This window comes from Magnolia sinica, chromosome 10, assembly GCF_029962835.1.
Source record: "Magnolia sinica isolate HGM2019 chromosome 10, MsV1, whole genome shotgun sequence".
NCBI lineage: Eukaryota > Viridiplantae > Streptophyta > Magnoliopsida > Magnoliales > Magnoliaceae > Magnolia > Magnolia sinica.
Genome location: NC_080582.1, coordinates 56,395,200 through 56,415,661, shown reverse-complemented (window position 1 = coordinate 56,415,661; position 20,462 = coordinate 56,395,200). Strand labels below are relative to the sequence as shown.

At 39.6% G+C, this 20,462-nt stretch overlaps 1 protein-coding gene across 1 annotated transcript in view; it reads left to right on the top strand.

Annotated features, from left to right (window-relative positions):
* LOC131258401 (uncharacterized) overlaps positions 1-17,528 on the top strand; it is a 43,926-nt gene extending 26,398 nt beyond the window's left edge. The window contains exons 8-11 of the mRNA XM_058259716.1: positions 734-828; positions 10,185-10,289; positions 17,047-17,223; positions 17,356-17,528. Of these exons, the coding sequence (XP_058115699.1) occupies positions 734-828; positions 10,185-10,289; positions 17,047-17,184 (338 nt within the window). The 3' untranslated portion in view covers positions 17,185-17,223; positions 17,356-17,528. The remainder of the gene's footprint in view (positions 1-733; positions 829-10,184; positions 10,290-17,046; positions 17,224-17,355) is intronic.
* The last annotated feature ends 2,934 nt before the right edge of the window (positions 17,529-20,462 follow it).

The window sequence follows — 20,462 nt, the reverse complement described above, 5'->3', positions numbered from 1 at the left end:
TTGTCAATTCCTGACCAATACTTCAATGTTATTACAAGATACTCATGTTTGTCACTATTTCATGATATAATTTGTAGGTTGTACTTTACGGGTATATTCTAGCCAGTTGTCTATATCAGATAATACTTTTCTTTTTCTAGCCCACACTTTTTAATTTTTTGGTGATACCTTTTAGGTCTATATGATTTTTTAGTGGATAACATTAAGAAGCCACCATGGTCAGATCAAATTTGTAATGCTTTATGCATCTCTCCAAAGATGTAACATCACTTTTTAGGAAAATATTACTTTGGTGTCGAGGATTTTTCTCACATACATTCTAGCCCTTACATGATAAGGCTTAAATGTTGATGATGATGATGATGATCATGATGACAACAATGATGATATTTTAGCCCTTGCAGATTACAGTGAGTGCAACTGTTCATCTTCATTCAACAAGATAGAGAATGAGTATAGCATCTTATCCTTGCATGTCACCATATCCATAATCCTTTATAATTGGGTAACACCAAAGATGGTATTCATTAAGAAATTATTAATCTGAGAAATGTAGAAAAAGAAATTAATTGGTATCAAGAAAACTTGAAAATAATAGAAGATATGCTTTGGTAGTTTGATATATGTATATATGTGGACGGATTTGTTGGCATTTTATTTGTCATGGACACATTGTCTTCATGTTTTAATCTTGATCAACATGAACCTGATCAGTGTTCCATTTGCGGTGCAGAACATCATGCTGATCACCATGCCCATGATCACACTCATGATCCTGGTGTTTCTTCTGTTAGCATAGTTTGTGAAGGGAGCTTGGATCTCGAGAAGGTTTGTTTTCAATGTTCTTGCATCTTATTCTTTTGAATCTGTATGCTTGTTTGCTTCCCTGATGTTTGTTTAGCTTCTTTTATGAAACTTTGGAATGAACTTTCTTATTCATAACTCGTGCACTTTGTATACATCTCACCGAGCAAAGAGTTGGTATTGGTAGGCCATCGTGACCATGACCAAAATTGACTTTGTGAGTTTGGTAAACATCTCACCGAGCAAAGAGTTGGTATAGGTAGCCATCGTGGCCATGACCAAAATTGACTTTGTGAATTTGGTAAGCATCTCACTGAGCAAAGAGTTGGTATTGGTAGCCATCGTGACCATGACGAAAATTGACTTTGTGAGTTTGGTAAAACTTGGCTGAGTTGTTTGAGTCCTTTACTAAAAGTTCCAAACATTATGGTATGTGGGACATGGTCCATTCAGAACGGTGTTTCAGAAACCAGGTGACAACGGTCATAATTACTGAAAGCCAGGTATTCTAATTGCCGTTGTTTCATGATGTAGAACAATGGAATTGAACTTAATTTGAAATATTATTATTATCTTCCACTTTAGGATCACAAATCCTATCATTGGGTGCGACAAGACTGACAATAAAACCCAGATAATTGACTGTGGAAGTACATCCAAGCAGTCATCTAGTTGATTCAACTAGGGAAGAAGAAGAAGAAGAAGAAGAAGAAGAAGAAACCCTCCAGCAAGAGTGAAGGGAGAATGGAAGAATCTAACAAGTTCTAGTATAAAGAATCCACCCTTCCATGCATATGGCTCTTTATATATAGGCCTTCTTTACAAGCTCTCCCATTTGAAATTGATTCTTACTTGTATCCACTGTTGCTCCTAATTTTGCTTAATTACTTGTGACAATCCTTGCACATTAATCTTCAAAAAAAAATAAAATAAAAATAATAATAATCCTTGCACAACATGGATAAAGGGTACAACCAATTGGACCTTAATAAGACTCGAAAAATTTCTGAACTACTCAAATACTCAAATATGCCCAACCATATGGCTTTATAGGTTGTATGGTTGTACAAAACCACAAAAATAAAGGTGTGGTTTGTGCATGAACCCCTAAAAAGCCTTTAATTGACTTGTGGTTCCCACCAAGGTGTTCTGTTGCGGTATCGATGGGCGTAACGGTGCTCACTGTTATCGATACGGAGTGTGTAACGGTGCAAATTTTTATTTTTGTTTTAGTAAAAAAATTATGAAAAAATATCCATTAAATCCGGAATATTCTAAATATTCCAAATATGCATTCATTTATAATTTGGAACATGTTTATGGTGGTGTAATGGTCTACTCTTTGGTGAGAATGTTATAGCGGGTTGTCTGATGGATTTATGAACCTGACAACATGGAATTAATTGCAAACCTTTTATATTTAGTTTTCTTACCATATAATATCTATATAAATTTACTATAATGAATGTAATACCAAAACATCTTATATTTTCAAGTTTTCCTTTTATTTATAGTGCTAGTGCATTGCATACTTGGTGACTCACATGCATTTTATTTCAATGTATAGAGTTTAGGGACTTTTGTATCTTATTATGTAATTTATATACCTAACAATTTGATATCAATTTCCCCCATAAATCTTTAAAAAAATTAAAATTAAATTGAGGTAAATAGTGTTGTTGATTCGGGGCTGATTTAGGGACCATTTGATGCCCCAAACTAGCCTCAAATTAATGCAATCTTTTGGCACTTATCCCACTAATGGATTGGTGGACATTTATTGGACAATGAAAAATGAAAAATATCAAATGGTCCTATTTCAAGAAACAAGTGTCTGCAAACTAATGGTGAAAATTGTAGGAGTCATTTAATTTTGGGATTATGACTTAGCAACAATGGTCCCAAAATTTAATTGGTTAATTTTGAGTTGATATATATGTCATGTATAAATTTTTAGGGCCATGTACTGGGGTCCACTCGATTATGTATTATATATCCATGTCATCCATCTGTTTTGGCAACTCATTTAAGGGCATTGGAAAAAAATAAGGTAAATCCAGATCTCAGGTGGACCACTAGTGGGCCAGGCAGGCCACCTCGATGTATTTGTATATCAATGCCATCAATTTGTTTTGCCACCTCATTTTAAGGCATGGTCCAAAAATTCAGGTAGATCTAAATCTTCGGTGGACCACTAGTGAGCATCCCTTTAAAAGTGGGGCCCACCTCAATGCATTTGTTGTATATCCATGTGGTCCATCCTTTTTGCCAACTTATTTTAGGGCATGGTCCAAAAAATGAGGCTGATCCAAATCTTAGGTGAACCACAAAATAAGGATTTAATTCCCACCATTAAAAATTTCTTAAGACATTTTTATTTTTTGGATCAAGCTGTTATTTGTGTTCTCCCTTCATCAAGGTCAAAGTCTATGTGACTTTATCAACAGGTTCGATGGAAAATAAACATTATAGTGGATGGCATGGATATACTACACATAAATCAAGGTGGGGCCCACGTAACAAAACAGTGCAAGTGCACTGTGTAGCATGCACCGCAGAACATTTTAAAAAACAAATTTGAAGTGCGTGGCTGTGAAACAGCCACGCAGTCCATTCGTTTTTCCCAAGACCGAAATGAAAAGAAGAGAGGGAAACTGAAAAGAAGAGAGAGAGAGAGAGAGAGAGAGAGAGAGAGAGAGAGAGAGAGAGAGAGAAGAAGAAGAAGAAGAAGAAGAAAAAGAAGGGCAGCAACAGTGCCGCAGGAAGGAGGAGGAGGAGAAGGAGAAAAGAAAGAAAGAAAAGACGTTTTTTTTTTCCTTCTATTTTCTTTAGGGTTATGGCCCGTAACAGTTGTTACGGTACCGTAATGTGTTGTTATGGACTGTAACGGCCGTTATGGGCACAAAAAAGAGGGGGTGGCCGTTACGACCCCATACACGTAATGGTCACGGCCGTTAACCGTTTTCGAACACCCTGGTTCCCACAGTCTAATCGGACTATTGAAAACCTCGTGCATTGACCTTGGGTGTCCACTCTTTAATCGGAACAGCTTGTGGGGCTGATCTTTGGACTCCTTTATAGATGGATGGCTTGGATGTTTCAGTTCCCCTGTATTTGGGAGAACTTATCCTTGTGTTTTTGCTAATAAATGGGCACTTGTCAACTTTGTATCACATCTTCATAAAGTTTTGCTTGAACCCAATGATGAAGGCAAGGCTTGATCATCACTAGGCTTCCAATTAGGTTGTTGTTGTTTCTTCCAACCGTTCATGAATGGAGACCTTCAATTGATCTTCAAACTGTCTGCTCTAATAGTCGTTAGGATGTGATTAAGGTATCTATCTCAACTTAACACATTCCCTCTCAGAATTTGCCAATTGATTATTGAGCTGTTGGTCTATCTTCTTCTTCAATCTAGCCAAAATTTCCATCTTGTAGTCCATCTGATCCAATTACTAACACATAAATCTGTTCAGCAATGGATCTGCTAGTTGATTCATTAGTAGATTCAAGAATCCAACCATCAGTATATCCATCATCTTGGATTGGGCAACTTTCTTTTGAGACTTCTTCCATTAGATCTTTATACCACTTCTCAAGAGGTTAGGTTCCGTTGCAGTAACGTTTTTACTCTAACTTGTCCCCACTGAATGAGATCCGTTGTGACATTTGTTTCTATGCCAGCTATCAATGATGTCTTGGAGCTGTTCGTTAGTGTGTTTTTTTTTTGGGTGCAGCAAAATCACCGAGCGAAAGTTCTCAATTCGTGTGCGGTTGCAACAATGATGAAGCAATCAAATCATGAAGTGAAGCCAAAATGGTGAAGGCATCTGGTGATACAGAATCCAATCACCACAGGAAGGAAAGACAATCACCCCTTGGATCCAATTCATAGATGGCAACCTGATGAAGAATGACTGCCGAAGTTAAAAATAACAAGGCTCTAAGATCTAGTTATAGAGGGCGTCTTTTGGTGGGGGGTGTTATTGATGAGCAAACAGGTCACAGTGGAGATGGCTAGGAAGCGAGGCCACATCTTTTTTCACTTCGTCTATTGTTTTCTGTCACAGAGATGGTCTACCCCCCTCTTCCTCTCTATGTATATAGGCACTAGGCAGGGAGGGAAGAGTTTCCCAAGGAGGCAAATTGTTCCCTAAGAGGGGCCATACAGATTTTCCCAAAAGAGGAAATTTTGTCTCACTAGCTTCAGGGAGCAAGTAATGTGGGGATTGCATAAATAGGAGTCCACAGTGACCCACGTCCAACAGTTTCTTGTCATTCAAAACATCTCATTAACTTTTATCTACATCTCGCTAGCAACTTATGATGGTCCAATATGCATCTCCATCTCCGAATAACTAAGTAATGGAGAAGATTGTTGCAGTAAGTGGTGGAATATGGATAAGGGCTATTTTAACTTGTAAGAAGCGTAGGAACGACAGCTTTTTGTAGACTTCTCAACGAGAACATGTAACTAGAATGAGCTTTTATAAAGTGAAGGGTGGGTATCGGAGATATATGACAAGAAAATCAACAAAACCTAACTACAGATAGCTGTTAACGGGGTGAATTTGTAAACAGGTTTTAGGGCTGTCTGTTAGGTTAGAGATGGGATAAGGAACTAGGTTTTGGTGTAGATTTGGGGCCTGTTTTGGGCACAGAAATGGGACTCAACTGAAGTTGAATTGGGGGCTTAACTGTGGGCAGATTTAGGACTGAATTTAGGGTTTTCTATGCAGGTTATATTTGGGCGATGACGTGGGGCTGAGATGTTGTCTGTTGTTGGAGAAAGTAACCGGGCCGCAGTTATGGACTGATTTAGGGACATGTTAAGGGCTGATTCCGAACAATTTGGGGACTTGTTTTATGGTGGGTTAGTGGCTGGTTTAGGTTTTGACACAAGACTAAGGGACAGGTTAAGGCTATTTAGTTGGCTGTTAAGGAATTGTCTGAGGCTGAGACTAGAACCGATTTTTAGGGCAGATTGCTGGCAGCTTATGTTCTGTTGGGGAACTGAATTCATGGAAAAAGGGAGCTGTGATGAGATCGGGTGAAATGCTGAAGTTGTAAGTTGGTTTGGTCGTAGCTGAAAGGATGAGCTGGCATTTAAGTTTGGTTGCGGATTTGAGGTTAAATAATAGAGGTTGAGATAGGACTCCTTTAAGAAGTTGGGTGGGAATAGGCCTGCACTTAGGTTTAGGTGCTGGGTGTTAGGCTAGGGTTTTAATTGAGAGGTCTAGGTTGGAAATTGGGAAGAGAAAAGGGGTTGCGATTAGGAGCAGGTAAAGGATTAGGGGCTGGGGTTGGCTTTGGGAGTGGTTGTTGGCGTGGGAGAAAGGGGGGGGTTAGAGTTAGGGTTTAAGACGGGAATTGTATTTAGGATTATTTAGGGATTTTAGGGTTGGGGTTACATTTCAAGGGGAAACCTGAAAGCAAAAGAAAGAAAAACAGAATTCCCTAGTCGGAACTGCTCTGATATCAGAATTGGTGTAGCACAAGGATGAACTGGATCTAATCGAAAGACTACCCTTTATGAGAGCAAGTTTGGACACCCTTGGATGCCACAAGATTAAAATTAAAAACCAAAATAATGGACTGTAGAAATAGAGTCCAACAGTTTGTAGTTGATTCAATGAGAAAGAAAAGATGGAAACCCTCCAATGAGGCTGAAGGGGAACGGGAAGAATCTAACATGATGTTTTAGAACTTGGACCGGGCCATCACCCAAATATGTGGGTGTTTCAATCCAACTGCAGGTCCAATTGAACAGACCCCAACTGGTACTCAAAGATGCCCCACAGTATGGCCTGTATAGGCTGTATGGTTGTACAAAACCACAAAAAATAAAGCCCTAAAAATCCGTTGATTGGACCATTTCTTGGATTTGACTCATTGGATTGGATGTGTGGGCCAAACTGCCCAATCATATCATTGAAATCTCATCTGATGGATCTTGTGGGGTCCAAATGTCAATTGGATGTCCACACTTTGATTGGACAGCTTGTGGGGGCCATCTTTGGACTCCTTTTGTAGATGGATGGTCTGGATGTGTCAGTTCAGTTCCTTATCGTCCCATATCCATTGGTTTAGCTTTTGACATCTCTATTCTACGTCCTGGAAGGTAGACCCAACCCACTATTTCATTTGTTATTCTGTTCCAAATATGAATGTTTTATCTATGTCATTTGTACTGCGTCTTGACTTCCATTAGTATTTTCAATAGAATGGTCAAGACTGTCTATCGATTTACTTAGCTCACACCTGTGTGTGTGGGTTTATATATGTACAAAAGCATTATTCACATATTTATGTACCAGTAATGTGGCCTGAGGCTTTGCACAGCATACACTGATTTTCATTTCTGAAAAATTGAGCCTGGTTCAATAATTGAGACTGTTGGCCTGTTTCTTCCTGTCTGAAGGGATCATCCACCAAAATCCCCAAGATTGGAAGATCCTAGCCACCCTTGGGACGTGTTCCTAATGAATGTACACCTTTGCTGTATTTCTCTCAACTGTATATTTGTAGGATACAAATCAAAAGGTTGCATATCTCCCACTGAGGATATTTCTTTCTTCATTGTCCAATCCCCCAAGGGACACTATAGCTGCCATCTAGATTACAAAACCATAACCCCAATTATCAGAATTGAAAACCCAAATGTTCCATGCTGAACCTCGTGCCAACTGTCGGGTACCCTGTAATTCCTCACTATAAAAGAACTCACCCAAAATGTGGTTGGAGTTCTTTAAACATGGTTCTGACCAGAATAATTATATAATCCACATGGTACCACTTAAGCTTTAGGTTCTGACCAGAATAATTATATAATCCACATGGGTCCTTAGTCTTGCTCGGGTGGTAGACTCAGGAGTTTCGACTCCCGGTCAAGGGTTCGAGTACCCATAAGTGGTGAAATTCCACTAGCGTGAGTGTGTGTGTCTTAAAAAAAAAAAAAAAAAAAGCTTTAGGTTTGGAGCAGTGTATTAAATAGCGCGTACGCTACGTAGCGTAGCGTTGTCGTAGCACTACATAGTGTAACCAAATAGCGCAAATCCCCTGTAGTGTATGCTACAGGGGTCTTAGCATACGCTACAGCTATGTCGCACAGTTTTTTTTTTTTTTTTTTTTTCAAGTTTTATGTATGTAAAATGGTGTAAAACTCATATTATAAGAAAATCTTATAATGTAAATTTGAAACCAAAATTGCTTTATTGTTTTTAGGGGTGTACATTGCGTCGAACCGAGTCGAGCAGGCCTCAGCTCGACTCGGCTCGGCCACTAGCTGACCTCAGCTTGAACTCGGCTCGGCTCGGCTTGGTTTGGTCAGCAGCGCGGGCTGAGTTCGAGCCAAGATTGAGCCGAGTTTTCCATTAAGGCATTTTCACAAACACCTGGACTGCAACTTCAAAATCCCACTGTATGTAAAACATAAGCAATGGTTTTATAGGTATTTTATCAAACACCTTCTAAGCAACATAAAAACCAAGAAAAAAAGGGTATTTGTTTCATGTACATACCTTCCTTGCCACTAGCCACACTTCGTTGAGTCATTTCATCAAACACTTGGTGAGCAACATCAATAGCAAAGTAACCGAGTCACCGAACTAGTTCGATTCGAGTTCGATTCGAGCTGGATTCGATCCGAGTAGAGTCGAGCTGGGGCTAGCTCGAACTCAGCTCGAACTCATTTTCGAGCTAAAAAAATCAGCTCGGCTCGGCTCGAACTCGGCTTTGAACCGAGTTGAATCGAGCTTTTTCGAGTCGAGTCGAGCGAGCTAACCGAGCTAGCTCGGTTCGTGTACACCCCTAATTGTTTTTAACGTAAAACAGTGGTGATTTTGATGCAGGACAATTAACCACTTGCTCTAAAAGCTTGAACTGTTAGAGTATGGCGAATTAATCCATTTATCTCATAGCCCAGGCCCCACATCTCATGGGTTAGGACCTCGGCCGAACCCTCCTCGTGGGCTCGTGGGCCCAAAATCACATGGGCCGCCCACCCCGAATGTGTCCCCGCATCCCACGGGCTACCCCACTCGAGCCCGGTGTGAAATGCCCCTGCATTAGATTTCTTTATTAAAACATGTGTCAAACTCACAACATAAAGATAACTAAAAAACTTAAACCTTAAAAGAAAAGAGTTTGAAAGAGGGTTTTCGAAAACCCCTCTTTCAAACCCTAGCCTCCGACACAACTACTCATTCGCTTCTTCGAATCTATCGATCCAAAAGGCCATTGAAGGGGGTTTTTTGGCCGATCATTAGAGCATACGAGATAGTCTATTTGCTGTATTTTGAAGAATATTGGAGCTGAAACGAAGGAGAAATCAGATTTCCCTTTATGCATCCATACGGCTATGAAGTTGCTAATTTCAGATTTTTGATTGATTAAATCTCTTCTTCAACCTGCAAGAGATATTTTCCTGCCCCTTAACGAGTTCTTTTTTCATTTAGAATGAATATTTATTTATTTATTTATTATTTATTTATTTTTAACTTTTCAAAATGCTGGTTATCATGTGATATTTGTAGGATAAGGTTGGTATGCAATTTTTTTCGTTTTCTTTTCTTTTTGAGGTGGTGGTAGGCATTGTTTTCTATGGTGTAGCCCACGTGGTGCCCACTGTAGGTTATGTGGGTGTGGATATGCATTGTTTTCTATGGTGTGGCACACGTGGGGCCCACTGAGGTGTACGTATGGGTGGATGTGCATTGTTTTCTATGGTGTAGCCCAAGTGGTTTGCTTAGAAAGTTGTTGATGTGATAATTATTTGATTTGATTTATATGTGGATTAGATTTTGATAAATGATCATTAATAACTCGCTTGAACGTGCTTATACTTGAAATTTTCTTTGGGTCTTTTATATTTTTTCCTTACCATTTATCATATTTTTTCTATTTTAAATTAAAAAATAAAAGTATCGTGTAGCTTACACTACACGCTATGTATTTACGCTACACGCTATAAAGGGTTGAACGCTACACCACACACTACTGCTATTTAAAACACTGGTTTGGAGATGTGGGGCTTTTGGTTCAGTGATCCAAGCTTGCCTTCTCAGCCATTTATTTGTTTGGCTGCCTAACATTCAACCAAAGAAAGTGAAATATTTACTATGGCTAGGATCTTCCAATCTTGTGCAACTGACACCAAATATACTGTACAAACCCTTGTCCCAGTAATTGCATCAACACATGCAACACAACTGTCATGGATTCATTTCTGATATCTTGACCAATATGAATTAGTATCACCTGATTCACTTTTGCTCCAGATGTGCATGCATTTAACTTCTTATCTTCAGTTATGGTTCTGAATGAGAGACCATTGAAAACCAGTCCTATGAGAATTCTCAGCAATCTTATTTCCACTGCAGGCTAATATGTGGTTAGGTACATTATTATTGGAACGCAGTGATGACATATATCGTATGAAGGGTCTCCTTTCTGTTGAGGGTATGAATGAGAGATTCGTCTTTCAGGTCAGTACCATACATCTGAAATTATCTTTTACTGTGGCTGTATGCCTTTTTCTTTGTTGGTGATTTAACTAATTATGATAATGTTTCATAAAAAATGGATGTTCCTTTATCATAATCATGGTGGACATTTTTTCTCTTCGTTAGAATCTCACGATAAGTAACCTTTTAGTTTCAGTTGGCTGCATAACTTGCACTAGCTTCACTGTTTTTTTAAAAAGGATATCCTTCTGTTTTATCTAGCTCCATTTTTTGTTAAACCTCGTAGTAAAGCTAATGTTAGTGCATGTTACTTGCTGCACTTGAGTAGGATGTGAACGGGAGAAGAAAATAAGAAAAGAAGAGGTTTTTGGCATACACAACAATTCAAAGAGGTTAATTTAGTAGGATTTTCTCCCTCTGAGAATATTTTCTCCAAACTCAATTGTTTTCTATTACAATCTCCTTGCCATTTGGCATCTACAAAGGCACACACACACACACACACACAACACACATATCCGAACCTTCTTTCATTGAACTAACGAAGAAATCTGCATTAGACCTATCACAGTCTAAGTTATGGGGTTCTTGCATATGATATAACCATTCTTATTCTTTACTAATGCTAGGGATTAGATTGGGTAGGTTCTGTGGGTGTTGGGTTGGGAAATGATAATTCTTCCCTAGTGCAAGGGATTTGATTAGGTCAGTTTTGTAGGTCGTGGTTTGTGAAACATGTTTCCTAACATAGCTTGAGTTCCCAATCGAAATTGTTGGAGACTGTAGGGATTGGGGAAAAGTACCATAGGCTGTTGGATGAATTGGAAATTATTGAGAATAGTGTAGTTACCATGAGGGCATTCTTTATGATTTCCGTCTACTATGAGGTTATTAATGTCATCTATGTAAATACCTGAAAAGTTTGACAAGTTATTTATAATCTTCATAGGTAGACTTGAAAAGCTTTTAAACACCATACCTTTGTATTCATTTCATTTACTCAATAGAGAAACGATTCCTAAGCTTCAAGGTTTCGTGGTATCAGAACGGGTCCCTAATTCAACTCTCATCCAATTCTGTCAATCCTTTAGCATTCACAATTTGTCAATCTCTGTTCACGTGGCCTGCTAATCTCATCTGCACGGTCCGTTTTGTTCCTCTTTCCTTATGTTACCATTTTCTTGCCCAAGCTCAGGAAGAACTTGGACATTAGACCCTTCTTGGCTAAATAATCATTATGGAATTCCCTACCCTATGAATATGAGAAAAGGACACTGAGAAGGTGCTTCTTAACTCTTTTTTATTTTCTCCACCTTTCTCCCAAGCTACATGGGTAATCTCCTACAAAAAGATCCCACGAGATTGCATTTGAAGAATTTCCCTTGATGATGGAAAAAGAGTGAATTTGAAGGAGTTTGTGGAAACCCCCTAATTTCCACTCATTTGAATCTGATATCCTAATTAGCTCGGCATCGACATAGCAAATTTCCCCACCAACATCTCTGATAATTCCTCCAATGTTGTCTTGCCAAGGATTGGCCCTAGAACAACCATCGAAGTTTGAGCTTCCACAGTCCTGGTGGTGGGGGCTTCCATGCCACTAGGGGACCACATGGACTAAAGTGTTGTTTAGTAAAACTTAATTTTAGGACCTATCACTGAAAATCAAGGTATTCTGTAACGGTAACGGTGGCCATAATGGCCACCACAATTACCTTTACGATACGGGTCGTAATGGCCAATACGGTCTCTTTTATTTTTATTGAAAGAAAAAATCCAGAAAACCTGTATTTGTCCTATAATGTTGAAAAAAACCTTGAAAAACCTATATTTGACTCGTAATAGACCATTACAGGGCTGTTACATCCTTTACAAGGGGCATATGGGCAGTTAATGGTGTTATAGGTAATTTTTTCCATAACTACTGTTACAACTATTACGACTCCATAACGTGTAACAATTGCCATAATTACCTTTATGTAACGGCCTTTACAGCCTCGTAATGGCCTTTACAACACACCGTGTTGAAAATTATTATTTTCAGTGACTGTTACAGACCGTTTGGTGAAAAAAACAAAAAGAAAAAAGAAAGAAAGATTAAGCACGTAATGTTAAAAATCACTTAAAATCAATGATTTTTTTACGGCCACATGCCCTTCACTTTATCCCTTATTGTTGAATGGGGTAAGTGATTTTGCTTTAAATTTTTTTTAATGACCATTGATAAAAATATCCCTGTCAACATTTTGAAATGACGCCATTGCCCTTGCAAACTCCATAAATGTAATGCAAGGTGATGTGGGAAAGTTCTGAGCCCCACCATGATGTATGTGTTATATCCACACCATCCATCCATTTTGCCATATCATTGTAGGGCATGAGCCAAAAAATGAGGTAGATCTGAAGCTCAAGTGGACCACATAAAAAAGCAATGGGGACAATGATGCCCATCGTTGAAACCTTCCTAGGGTTGACCATGATGTTTATTTTCCATCCAACCTATGCATAAGGTCACATGGACCTAGATGAAGGAAAACGCAAATATCAGCTTGCTCCAAAACTTTTATGGGCCACAGGAAGTTTTCAATGGTAGACATTCCATCTCCACTGTTTTTCGGGGTGTGGTCCACTTGAGCTTTTGATTTGCAACATTTTTTGGTTCATCCCCTAAAATGACTTGACAAAATGGATGGACGGTGCAGATATAACATATACATCATAGTGGGTCCACAAAATTCTGCCACGTTAACTAGGTACCGACCTACCCATGTGCCGTGTTCTACAGAACGCAATTGGAGTAAAAGGAAGCTGATGAGGCGTTACCAGGCTACACGTTAGTGGGTGTTGCCCTAACCATGGGGCCTACCTCGATGAATGTGTTGTATATCCAAGCCGCCCATCATTTCTTTCTGAATCATTCTAAGACATGGTCCCAAAAATGAAGCAGATCCAAATCTCAAGTGGACCACACCATAGAAAACAATGATAATTGAATGTCCACCATTTAAAACTTCTTGAGGGCCACAAAAGTTTAGGATGAAGCTGATATTTGTGTGACCTAATCAACAGGTTGGATGACAAATACATTACAAAGGACCCTAAGAAGTTTTTAATGGTGGATGTTCAATCATCATTATTTCCTGTGGTGTGGTCCACTTGAGATTTGAATTTGCCTCATTTTTGGATTCATGCCCTAAAATGGCTTGAAAAAATGGATGGACGGCGTGGATATAACGCGTACATCATGGTGGGCCCAAAAAACTATGCCATGTCAACACAGTACCACCTGGGTACAATGTTCTACAGCATGCAATCTGAGTAAAAAGGGAACGGAGCAATAGTTACAAGATAACACGTTAGTGGGTGCTATCTTGACCGTGGGGAGAGCAGTAGTTACAATTTAACACGTTAGTGGGCGTTATCATGACTGTGGGGCCCACCTTGATGTATGTGTTGCATATCGAAGCCGTCCATCATTTTTTTTTTTGGATCATTCTAGGAGATGGTCCCTAAAATGAAGCAGATCCAAATCTCAGGTGGACCACACCATAAGATCCAATGGTGATCGAACGCCCACCATTAAAAACTTCTTGAGGGCCACAAGTTTTGGATGAAGCTGATATTTGTGTTTTCCCTTCACCCAGGTCTGTGTGACCCAATCAACGGGTTGGATGGAAAATAAACGTTACAGAGGGCCCTAAGAAGTTTTTAATGGTGAGTGTTCATTCATCACTATTTCTTGTGGTGTGGTCCACCTAAGATTCGGATCTGCCTCATTTTTTGGGTTCATACCCTAATATAGCTCGGAAAATGGATGGACGGAGTCGATAAAATACATGCATCACACTGGTCCCACGAAACTTTTCTTGCACGACAAGTACCAAGTGGGTGCAGGCGGTGTCACTATGAATTTGAGTTCGCGTAGAACACAACACGCATGTCGTGTTTACATAGCAAAGTTCTGTGGGTCCCATCATGACTGATGTGTTATATGCACGCTATCCATCTATTTTGCCATATCATTTTAGGGCACGAGCCCAACAACGAGGCAAATCCAAAGCTCAAGTGGACCACACCACCAAAAACAGTGGGGATTGAATGCCTACCATTGGAAACTTCCTGGGGCCACAGAAGCTTTGGATCAAGCTGATATTTGTGACCTTATGAATAGGTTGGATGGCAAATAAACATCATGGTGGGCTTTAGGAAAGTTTCAACTGTGGGCGTCATTGGCCCCATTGTCTTTTGTGGTGTGATCCACCTGAGATTTGGATCTGCTTTATTGTTAGGCCCATGCCCTAAGTCGGAAAAAGAGATGGATGCTATGGATATACAACACATACATCGAGGTGGGGCCCACAGTCAGGGTTACGCCCACTTGGCTGGATCCAGGTTTGTTGAAGACTATTTTGCTAGTTTATCCCATCTTTCGTACATGTTGCATTTTGTAGATGTATGCCTGTCCAGAGTCTGAGCTGAGGGTTCCATTGTAAATGGATCATAACCTCAAAATCAAGGTCATCTAAAGATCTAACAGTTCAATTTTTGGAGGTCAAATGGATGGCTAAAACTAAATTGGTTAGCACACAATATCATTGTGATAATCTGGATGGATTAAAATCATCCAATCAGTATGATCTTTGAGTTATTTCTCCATCTAAAATGGAGTCCACCAATGGTGTGGCCCATCACCACAAAACTAAAGGCCATGTGTAGAAATTGAAAATCTGAATATACAGGGCATATCCTTGGGACGAGTATCTTCTACTTGCCTCCTTACACAATTAATTCATGTTACTACACATGGCAAACATAAAAAATCCAAACCATTCATCTACTTGGCTTTATTTGGCGAGGAAAGCATTAAAATTTTATTGGATTAGACCAAAGTGTTCCAAATTTGGAGGAATGACAATAACAGGTTACATCTCATACTCTACAAAAGATGAAATTGGGACAATAGGGGCAAATATGACAAATTCCTGATTTTCTGACATTTTTAGTTTGCTTTTACCTAACATATTTTTTTTGTGAAAAAAAAGTACTTATTTCAGATATCAGGACTTTTTTCACGTAAATTACCAAACAGAATTTCCAGTACTTAATAACTAAAATTCAGCACTTTAAGTTTTCAGCACATTAATTAATTTCAGACCTTATTTTTCAGTTTACCAAATGGAACCTAAATCGGTCCTCATTGATCTCCAACAACACTCTCTGGAGATAACATCTTTAAACATTCTTAAATTCCTTGAAAGCATAGGACCACAAGATGACCCTTCCCTGACCCTTTTCAACCATCTGGGCCATAGGTTCCGATGCACTCCTGGTGGCTTTATTATATGTCTACTTCCAAATCAACCACCAAACTATAGGGAGGGTCAGCCGCCACAAAATTCTGCCTCTAGGATTTTTAAAGCTGAACATCGATGATTCAGTAAGACTCCACTGAACCTGAGTGGGTCAAGTATGTACCCCAACAAGACACAAAACCAAACAAAAAAAAAAATGAAGAAGAAGAAAGAAAGAAAGAAAGAAAGAAAGAAAGAAGATGAAGGGAATAGGCAAAGAACTGGCGTCCTTTTTAAATGTAAAACTCCAAATTGAATTTCAATCCCAATAGGTGGCCCACGGGATACCTTCGACAATAATAGAGGCCCCTGGGCTCAAATCTAGACCCAGAAAGAGCTTCGAACAGAAAATTTAGTGGTCCAAGAGGTACTTCCATGCTGACAGGTGTCAGGGATGAGTTCTAACAAAGCGAGAATGGACTCTGGTGGGATCCAGCAGCGTTGGACTGCCTTCAGTGTAATTTTGGTGCCAGAATCAGGGTCTGGAGGTATTCCTGTGTGATTCGGCAGTGTTGGACTGCTTCTGATGCAATTCCGGTGCCAGAATCAGGGTTTGGAGAGATTTTCATGAGGTGTGGTGTCTGCAGACTGCTTCCGGTCAGCAGCACAGGAAGATGTTCATGCAGATTTGAAGCAGGAAAACCAGCTGGAACTAGATTCCAGTGTTGTTCAAGGCTTTCTGAGATTTCTCTGGCGGAGTTCTCTGCTTCTTGCCGGATTGGATCTGGAGAATGGGGTTGGAGACTCTCTCTCTCTCTCTCTCTTAATAGTAAATTAGGGTTATGTGAATGAATTCTAATCTAATCGGGGTGGTTTCATGAACAAGAGTTCTAATCTAATCACCAATCACAATCACGATAAAGACTCCTAGCCTAATCACATTTAACAAAACCGAGTAAAAGATCAGAACCAAAAGATATTGTTTATTGCAAGAGTACACAACTGTGTAAATTAATCTCATTTCCTGATTTCCACTGTGTCATGTTTCCAAGGGTGTTTTCCATGTCCACATTTCGATGTCACCCTATCCAAACACCCCCTAATGGAAGAGTATGAGAAATGATGACGGAGAGCAAAGAAAGAGGAGATGGAGAGATTGAGATTAACAAGTGCTGGATATTTTATGAGGGTGACACTTTTGCTAAGCAACTTCAGTCAAAAAAGATTAAGCTAGATCCTAGTTCTCTGTAATACACCAGTAATCCTTTGTAGCACAAAAATCACACAAGAAAAGGTTCCTTCCCTTGTGCAACAGACCAATGGCCTGTATTTGGAAACAATGGGCCGACTTGTCCAAACAGAAAAAACCTGGGAAGACCACATATCCTCGTGTTGAGGATTATATAATCCCACTATAATATAGTTGTTTTGTAAGCTGGGTTCTTGATCATGCTTCATTAATTACTCATGGTATGTTAATGGTGCAGGGAGTTCATGATATATTCCAAGGTTCTCCAGATAGATTGTGGCAGCCGGACGAACAGAGAGTCAACAAGATTGTATTTATTGGAAAGAATTTGGATTCAGAGTCCTTAGAGAAGGGCTTCAAAGCCTGTTTGCTGTGATTTGATGACGGCCCACCAAAGGGGACGAATACCGTTCAGGTAACGAGCAACAAAACCCGTGTGCTTCAATTTTTATTTAATTTACAGTAGAATTCAAGCGGGGTATGTTTTCTTCGATGCCCACGATCTAGCCTCAATGGCATCTGACATGTGAATCTACCTTCATTGCAGTTTGTTATGAATGGAGAGTATTGGACGACTTTATCCTCCATGACAAACCCACATACTATTTTTCCTGCAACTGCGTGGTGATCAACTGCCCTTTGGGATATTGGGATTTTGGATGTCGTGATCAAAACCACATGGCACGTATTTTATAAATAACCATTCATATAGTTTTATCAGTTTTTATTCTCTCTAGGTCGGCAGAAGCTGATTTTCTTCTCTTTCTTACAAATTGTAGATATTGGTAGGCACCTGTGGCCATGGTCCGCTATCATCTGATCGTAGTTCACGCATTACGTTTACTGGAATTACTTGGGTTAGTCATGCTTTGGCTGACCCGACCTTTGTGTTGAAATACCTATGGATTCACAATCGAAGGTCTGTCAGGCCGGACCAGTCTTACATTTTCACCGTTGAAATACCAATGAATAAACATTGGACGGTGGGAGCTGTTTGATAAACGGTCAGTTTTACCCATCATAGACTCAGTCCTATTTCCAATCAAATCAATGCAGCATCTAATTCTCCAACTATGCGGAGAGAGGTTCGTGATTGAATGCAGGACCCCTGGCTGATGAATGGCCCGGATCTCTGATACTCATGCGGCATGCATGGATCTAGGAAACATCAGTGCTTGGGTGGTGACACTTTGTGATGGACAACTTCATGTGGATGAGATCCACACCGCCCATCAGGTGCACCACACATTTTAGGTCCTGATTCGAACATCACATTGATCCAAAACTCTGGAAGGCCTCACTATAAGGAAAAATCTGTTTTGAAATCAAGTGGTGTGGTCCACTGGTTTTTTTTTTTTTTTTTTTTTTTTTAATATAAAAAAAAAGAGGAACTTCCAACTTGGTGAAAGAGTGAATTGAATAGATTGGATGACAAATATATACCATTGTGGGCGCATACACAATTAGCGGTGGGCATCCCATCACAACTCTTCCTTGTGCTATGGCCTACCTGAGTTTTGGACTGACCCAATTTCTTCTTTCCAAAGTGAACATGAGGCAGCGCACCTGATGGAAAGCATGGATGGACCTCATGCAAGTTATCATCCAGGTGTTGCCCGGTTAGCTGTGTGACACTTGTAATCAGGACAGCGCGGTTCCTATGGAAGCCACCACCAAAACGCATCAGAGGTGAATAATATCTTGATGCACTAGTTTTTTTGTCCCTAGGGATCGAACTTATGAATTTTCTCCCCAATTGGAGGCTGCTAACTTTCAATCGGTTTCTTACAAACCAACGACTAATAACAAAAATACAAAGACCGACTATATACACGGAACATTAGATGGTTCATGTCTGCAGATATTGATTATTTTTTTGGTGATCCTCCATCTTCATATTGTAACCTCTCCAACTATGTAGGATCAGTAATAATCCTGATGGACAGCGTGCATTAATGGTTGTAGTGCTGGGATAAAGAGAAGAAAAAGAGGAGGAGATATTGAATATTTTTTTGGTTATTTTCCATCGTGTAACCTCTCCAACTATGTGGGTCCTTACTCATGCCTTGGGTGGTAGACTCACAAGAGTTTCAACCCAAGGTCATGGGTTCGAGAACCCATTGTGGTGAAATCCCACCGTGGTGTGAGTGAGTGTGATAAATAAATAAATAAATAAATAAACTCCAATTATTTTGGATCGGTAATAACTTCGATGGAAAGCGTGTGTTATGGTTGTAGCGTTGGGATAAAGAGTAGAAGAAAATGAGGGGAGAGAGAACGAATGTGAGAGAGAGAGATACTCACACCCGCACTAGATTGTATTAAATATGTCCAGAAAATGCCGGCCTAAGCCAAGCGTAGAAACACACTTGAATATATATGATAAGCTCAAAATTACATTTTCTAAATCTTGAGTCTGAGATTCTCGACTGGTCGAAGGTCCCTTTGACTGATCGAAGCCCTCCTTCGACTAGTCGAGGGTTATGAAGACGGTGTACGGTTTGTGCGCGGACTGAGTAAATTTGAGGCGGTTTCTAGGGAGGTGCATAAGTGGGAGTTCCTTATCTATAAATAGGAGTCTCTAAAGCCATTCTAAAGTATTCTAATGCTTTCTAAAGGTATTTCAAGAGTTCTAAAAAGGTTTTAGGGTTTTCAAATGGTGTAGTAAGAGTGAGATTTGAGGTTATTCGAATCGGGTAAGTCTCTTCTCTTTGTAATTTTTTATTTTCATAGTGAAGATCTGTTGCTTTGTGCCATGGTTTTTTCCTTAAAGGTTTTCCATGTTAAATCTTTGTATTCTCTTGTGTTTGCTTGGTGCTCTTAGATTACTATCCTATATCCAAATCTGTGTGATTCCGTAGATCAAATCTCAACAAGTGGTATCAGAGCTATCGTTGGGGCACAGTTCTGAATCTGCAAGATTAGCAATAATGAGAAGTACTAGGTATGATATTGAGAAGTACTCAGGCAAAAATAACTTTGAGTTATGAAAGATCAAGATGATCAGTTCCTTAACTAAGCAAGGCGATGATGGTGCTCTTGAAGCGAAAAAGTCTACTATGACTGATGATGAATGAAATACTCTTGATAAGAAGACATTATCCTCAATCCGTTTATGTCTCACGGATTAGGTTCTCTACAATGTTTTGAGGGAGAAAACTGTGGCTAGTTTATGGGTGAAGTTAGAGGATATCTATGTAAAATTTTTTTCTGAAAATCGCCTACACTTGAAGCGGCAATGGTATAACTTTAAGATGGTAGATGGTGGAGATCCGGAGGCCCACATCAGCAACTTTAATAAATTGGTTTGCAAATTGCTGGATATAGAGGAAGTGATCAAAGATGAGGAACAAACATGTATGTTGTTGAATTCTCTTCCGGTATCGTATGAGTCATTCAAGGACACAATGTGCACCATAAATAAAACCCTGAGTGTCGATGCTGTTATCTTAGCCCTTCAACAGAAGGCCATGAGAAAGCTAAACGACCACATGGGGACATCTTCTAATGCACTAATTACGAGAGACATAAATTCTGAGCGAGATACAGGATCTTCAAGACTTAGATCCAAATCGAAGGGCAAGGACAAAGGAAAACTAAAGTGCTGGAACTGTGGGATGTCTGAACACATGAAAAAGGATTGTACCAATCCAA